We start from the raw sequence: 6894 nt of genomic DNA, 5'->3' as shown, positions 1-6894 counted from the left end.
TTTTCTTAACTCCTAGTAACTTTCTCCATAACTTTACACCCTGTACTCAGTGTACTGTCTATTCTCCAAGCAGAAGCTTGGCCCCTGCTGTTTATTGACGTTTCTTGGGCGTTTTTTGGGGGCTTCCTATTTTTTGCAGTTTTCTTGACGTCTTCCTGCAGGAAGAGTAACAGAAGTCAGCCTCCTCCACTACTCTATTGAATGGATGGTCCCTAATGCCTAGTCCCTCACCACCACATTCCTGACATTTCCCTTGCTTAGGCAACATCCTGTCCTGATAGCCAGCTTAATTCCCTTTCTGGTACCCCCGGTCCCCTGCCCCATACAGCGGCTGTTGGTCCTGTCCTGGGGTAACGTTACCCACCGGTGCCGGCGGCTCACACGAAGGTAAGGACGCTCACACATAGACATTACATAACTACATAACGTTACACTTTAAATTTGACGCTTTGCTGAAATGAGTCCAAAACTAAAACCGTTAAATACCATGTCATTTCCATACACTGAATTCTGTGTAGTGAGGATAACTGGAGCCCTATACTCTTAATGCTGAATCACCCCTTATTAGAGCCCTTCCCCGTCATTGACTATTGTATCTTCCCTGTGACTGCCGCACACTGTTAGGGTAGTAGCGCGTCTCTGTGACGTCAACCTGTCAACAAGCCACGTGGGCGCCGCTCTTCTAACCAATCGCTGTTTCCGTTTGGCATTATGTAAAATCTCTCTCTGATGGAAAGTTTCTCTTTATATACCCAAGAAACCCGGGTATCTGGGGCTTTTGGTATTCGGACTTCGACTGTGAACAACCGATCTCGACCTCCTTGAGGGGCGGCCGGTCGGCGGTCGGGTTTCTCGGGCTTCCGACGGGTCTTTGAGCGGCGCGACAACATGACTTGTACCTCAAGCGACAAATTGTGGTGAGCACTTAGTGTTTTCTGTGAGCCCTTGGCGGTTCTTAATGATGTGCGGTTAGACAGTCCAAATTGAGGTTTCGGGGGGTCCTTGGGATACTTAGAAACTATTTACTATTGTGGTGTGCTTTGCATTGTATTGTAATGTGATTCCTGCATTGATGTGTACTGTGCATTCTCTTATGTGAGACTATTTGTAACCACCGTACAAGCGTCAGAATAAAAGGAATGTAAACGTGAACCCTCATGTTTTGGCCTTGGTTTATGGTGTGCGTGAGAGAAATATACAAGCCTGAATCCTACCACTAGATAGATTTGGTCCTTGATCTGAGTGTAGTAGAGTACTTCCCCAGTACAGGGGTTGGTTCTTAGAGTAGTGGTTCCCAGTAGCTAGGTCAAGACCAATCTATTAGGCCACAAATGGGTCCCTACACCGGTTATTGAACCCCATTCCTTTGTTCTTATCCGACTTGTACGGTGGTTTTTAGGTAGTGTATTGTTGTAGTTCTCCCGTCGGGGGCTTGTTAAGTCCGCCGCCGCCGGTTGCCCTCGGTTGCCCGGTCCCGACCCGCTCGCCCGTTCCGCCCCTACCCGTTTTATTTTTATCTTTTGGTGGTTACTCTATAACCAGTAGTGACTAGCGTAGCGGGGCGCCATATTTAAGTTCCCAGCAGCCAACAAATAAAAAGGGGCAGTACTAGTACTTAGAAAACAACTCATACACCGAGATAGTCGGATCCTCACGTCTGCTTGGAGATAATTAGACATCTGTGTATCCTGTGTACTTAACATGTAGCTTTACATGCGCCGGGGTATCAGGACGTTGGTCCTGCTAATTTACCAGTCACCAGACTCATGTGAGACACATTCCAACGCCCTAACAACTTAAGGTTACTATATCCGGAGGTGAATATCATATAACATTGCATGTTGATTGAGTTTTGATTCGACCAAAGCTCGCTAGGGGCACAACCCGCCGAACATGCAAATAAGTCCTGTCTACGTGCCGAAACCTTGGGAATCTTTTGGTATCCGTAAGTGGTAAGTACCGCCTCCGTACGAACTCCGTAGAATCGCACAGACATCGTACGTACAACTCAACACTTGCGCAACAAACGATGCACGCAACCGTGCGAGTGACGTGCGTTGAGGCGTACTCCCTCCCTGCTCTTGCCATTCCTTCCCTACGTTTTCAGAAAAACGTGGCGGACGTGGCCTCCCGAAAACGTACGGACAAATAACACGTACGGCGGGTTGTGCCCTTAGCTTTATTGAACTAACTTTTTTCCTATTTTGTTATGGATTGACATCTAGTCTAATGTTACCGTTACAACAAGGAAGGAGTTTTCAGAGTTTCATGGAAAGCTGATTAAAAGCTGATTAAAATCTGCAAATTATCTGATTCCCAAGGGATTTAAATTGCTCAGATAAAACTTTCATACTTTGGAAAATTGTGTTATCTGGGTGCAGAAGATTATCAATTTATTTGATTCTTACCATTGAAAACCAGTTACATATATTTGCACAATCTACCAGAAACATTTTGCAGACGTCTAGATTATCGGAAATGACATCACATAAACACACAGCTTGCCAGAGTGTCCAAACATATGCACTTTTCCCAGGCACCATGAAAACACAAGATCATTTGCAGAACAGAAGATGTAAGAACCAGAAGTTCCCAGGAATACATACAACTACATGTACGGTAGGACTGGCCAACAGCCGTCTTGGATAGCAACACATTGTGTGACATATATACATTGCAACATGTAATTGTATGGAACACCAGGTCATCATCGGAATCCAAACATCATCAGGGGAACTGACGCCTGTCCACACCCATCCTGACACAGGCCCTGGAAACAACTCCACAGCTGAGCCTACCACCGTTCCCTTATCTCCTACATAACAAGTCAGAGTTGTGAAAACAACTTGTACCACGGACAGCTGCATGATAAACAGATGACAAGTCACTCCAGACATTTTTCTTCCATCATTTCCCAATGACATTAGTCATCCAAGGGTGGTATTAGATAGAAACATTTTGATTTATGTTTTTAGCCAAGCATCGTTTTATACTTATGAATATTGTCCATTTGACAGTTTCTAATGACGTATTAAGGGTATTAATTATTATAACTTGCACTTAAAGCAGAAGATGTACTACCAATATCATCTGGCCCATAGGGACATTCCAGTGTACTCATAATCTGCCTTCTGCTTATTTCCTGATTATTGACTGTAGTTGTGGCTTGAACAAGATCACAATTTACATAATTACATATGCCAAGAAGATTATGTTTTGAGGAGCGACTGAGTGTGTGTCTGCGTGTTACAGCATCTGTGAACAATCCACCTGGAGGTTCAAAATATGCTGATCCCAAATACCTGGAAACACAAACACACACACACACACACATAACACACACAAACACGCGTACACACACAGACACACACACACGCACACACACACAGACACACACACATGCGTACACACGCGCACGCACACACACACGCACACACATATACTCACGCACGCATGCACACACATATACACACGCACGCACGCACGCACACACAAACACTATCTAACCATTATCATTTCCAATTGTGTGATATTTCTTGCACATAATGTCATAACAATGATCTTTAAAGTTTTCTACATCTTCTGGGGATTTACATGAAAGTGAAAATGGACTTCAGCCAACAGCAGGCCTTGCTGAAGGAACGCCAGAGGCAGTACCAGGAGAGTTTGGGTGCAGAAATGGAACATTCCAACTTGTACGGTTTCCGTGTCCCTTCTCGTAAGTACCGTTTAGAAATAATGTTCTAATTATTGCTCACATTTCTGTGAACAAATAAGTTTCTTAGTAAGTGTCACCAACCGAGTCCTTAGCTGACTGTTGTTTACTTTTTTAGAATATTGTTTAAATTTTCTACTTTTTGTACATTGTATGTCAAACTGCTCTTTCTACGATCACGAAAGAAAAGAGCTGTTTGAAGAGGCCACCGAGTTCCACCCAAACTTCCTCACATTCACTGACAAAAAGAAAACAGAAACAGTTCTCCTTCTAACATCACAAATACCACACATAATAGAAAAGGTGGGATCTTTCGTCTTCACTGTCTTCGAAAAAAGAGTCGAACCCGATAACCCAGGATCTAGAGTTAGCTTTTACTAGCTTTAGACTAGAGTAGGCACTTGTGATATTGTTCTTACACTGTTTGAATCTCTTATGTTACCTGCAATTAGCCCACGGGCAAGAATTTGCAATAAACGTTACTTTATTAAGGTCCGTACCATTATGTCATGATCATAATAAGCGTGAGAGTCCTGTTGTCCCCACTGTCCAGGCCTGCCCCTGTGCAGCACCACCTCCATGGATGTGAATGTGTGTGACCTGGAGGATCTCTCCCTGGACGACATGTCCAACCCTGGCAGCCTCGGCACACCGGATGACCTGGAATATGACTTTGATGATGCAGATGTTTTTGACATTGTGGATTTCGAAGACACAGACTTGGATAAGGGTGGAAAGGGTGCGTTATTTCTATACCTATTTGCTATTCTTTTTTTCATGCAATCAAGTCTGTCAAATATTTATGACAAATGTATAATATATCATATTATCATATTGCTAGAGGACGTCGACCAATCAGAAGGCCCCATTTCATATCGGATCCAATCAGGAGGGAAAAGATCCAAAATGGTGCCAATATTCAAACTCGTCAGACGTGTAGAATTCGATCATGAACAGTGGCGTTTATGTTTGCAGGAGGACCGCCTACAAATTACTGTAAACTTTCAAACACTGGACAGTTTCATGGTTCTTGTGATGGCCTACATGTATTAGCGTGCGCAGCTCAGTGGTTATTTTCAAGTGATGTGGCCCCAGGGTGCCTGAGGAGTTGGAACTTCTTGTTTGTTTGAGAGTGTAGCTGTTTTGTTGGTGTTGATGATGACATTCCTAATGGTGACCACTCATTATCATAACCCAGGAAAGCTCATGGGCACACTTTCTCCATAATATAAAATCAGTTTTCATCTAAATTGATGTCAAATGTCACAGTGATGAGATATACAATATATCATATCCATCTACTCATAAATCCTGCTAATTCTATATATCGTTCTGGCAGGAAGTACAGCTGCTGGCCAGGCAGGAGGTACAGCTGCTGCCAAGGCAGGAGGTACAGCTGCTGGACAGGCAGGAGGTACAGCTGCTGGTCAGGCAGGAGGTACAGCTGCTGGACAGGCAGGAGGTACAGCTGCTGGACAGGCAGGAGGTACAGCTGCTGGTCAGGCAGGAGGTACAACTGCTGCCAAGGCAGGAGGTACAGCTGCTGCCCAAGCAGGAGGCACAGCTGGTTATCAACAAGCTAACAAGCAGATTCCTGCAGCAGGATCAGCCTTGACCTCTGCCACGCTGCCAGCTCCAGTCACAACAACCAACTACTCACCAGCACCAGCCTCTCTCACACAGGCTGACACTTCAAGGACCTCATCCAACCAATCAAGGAACATGTCTCAACACCCGGATCTGCCACAGAACGCCTGCCACCTACCCAACCAATGCGAAGGTTCCATTCACAATGACAATGTCATCAGCAACCAATCAACAGAAGCCTGCCAGCACGGTCAATTCAATTACAGAGTCCAACTTGACACCAGGGAAGCCTCTTCACAAAACCCGACCACAGACATCAACACCAACAAACAGATACTAGAAAAAGAGACACTTGTGTAAGAGAGCTCTAATGTCAAAGAACGGATACCTCCTTCACCAATTTAACATTATGGCTGTGATTCAGAGACAGAAGAAAGAAATTCTGATATCAGTCGAGATGCCTGATTAACATAATTTTCATTGTATCATTCAGTTTATAACATTAAGTCACCATTTTCTCCATCAACAAACATTTTTCTTGAAATAATTAACTGTAAATCTTTAGCTATTGAATGAATAGATGAATATCAATGAAGTTTCACATAAGGGTATGTGGAATGGTGCCGTTTTGTAGGATTTTGACTATAGTTGTTGCATTTGATTTCATCGATCTTATTCTTGTTCTTTTTGCAGGACTGACTTTAAGTGAAGGCCGGTGTCTCACTGAATATGACTTTGACTTTAAATTGACTTCATTAGAATTGCAGTAGGTAGAATACTGAACATACAAACTTTTATTCACACACAGACAAAGCTGCCCTTACAGTACCCGTATAACGTTATGTAACTTACAAATTAATGATACTTCTTTTTTCTAATGTGAGGCCATGTTGATTTGATTATTTAGATGATGTCTTCTGTGAACCCCAAAATTGATGCGAGCAAATAAAAAAAACGTCAAAAAAGTTGCCTTCGTTATGAACTCTAGTCTAAGTGGTCAGGAAGGTTGAAGAAATGACTAAACACATGCATGCTATGCACAATAGATTCTTGTTTCGAAACATTGTCCTTCTTTCACGTCTTCTTTGTCCTTGGAATTGAAGTTGGTATTCTATAAAATTGATAGACGTTTCCCGATATTTTTTTGTTTTTTTACAGCATGTATTTTCTGACTTTGCAGCTGCCTTGGACAATTTACATCATGGTTGAAAACTTTTTTGTTGCTTTGGAAATAGCCGAAAATTTATGCAGATGCCATTCATATAATCAAAACAATATATATATAGCCTGTGCAATTTTCTCTACATTTCTTTTGGTTATAAAGATGATTATATGCTATTCTTCAGGATCTTCGACAAAGTTGGGAGCAAATAGACTGGCCAATGTTTACATTTATCCTGTGGTTTACATTTTAAAATCAGGAAATTAGGAAGGACTGCGTTAGATGTGTATATTGACGACTGAGTGAAAATGTTGTCTTTAAAAATATAGGTCTACTGGCAGCAATCAATGGCAGAAGAACGAATGGATCAATAACATTATAAGGATTACAGCACATAGTCATTTATGTATGAGTGATCTGGTCTCACATT

The 6894-nt window shown here is 42.7% G+C and overlaps 1 protein-coding gene across 1 annotated transcript; it reads left to right on the top strand.

The window, feature by feature from the left end:
* The first annotated feature begins 226 nt into the window (after positions 1-226).
* LOC118418183 lies at positions 227-5330 on the top strand. The gene is made up of 4 exons (XM_035824021.1): positions 227-387; positions 3602-3718; positions 4269-4454; positions 5059-5330. The coding sequence occupies exons 2-4, from the start codon at positions 3607-3609 to the stop codon at positions 5328-5330; spliced, it is 570 nt and encodes a 189-aa protein (XP_035679914.1). The 5' UTR covers positions 227-387; positions 3602-3606.
* Positions 5331-6894: the final 1564 nt, after the last annotated feature.

This window comes from Branchiostoma floridae, chromosome 6 (genome assembly GCF_000003815.2).
Source record: "Branchiostoma floridae strain S238N-H82 chromosome 6, Bfl_VNyyK, whole genome shotgun sequence".
In the NCBI taxonomy this organism is placed as follows: domain Eukaryota; kingdom Metazoa; phylum Chordata; class Leptocardii; order Amphioxiformes; family Branchiostomatidae; genus Branchiostoma; species Branchiostoma floridae.
The sequence above is the reverse complement of the archived record's forward strand: the minus strand, read 5'-3'. Positions and strand labels throughout refer to the sequence as shown.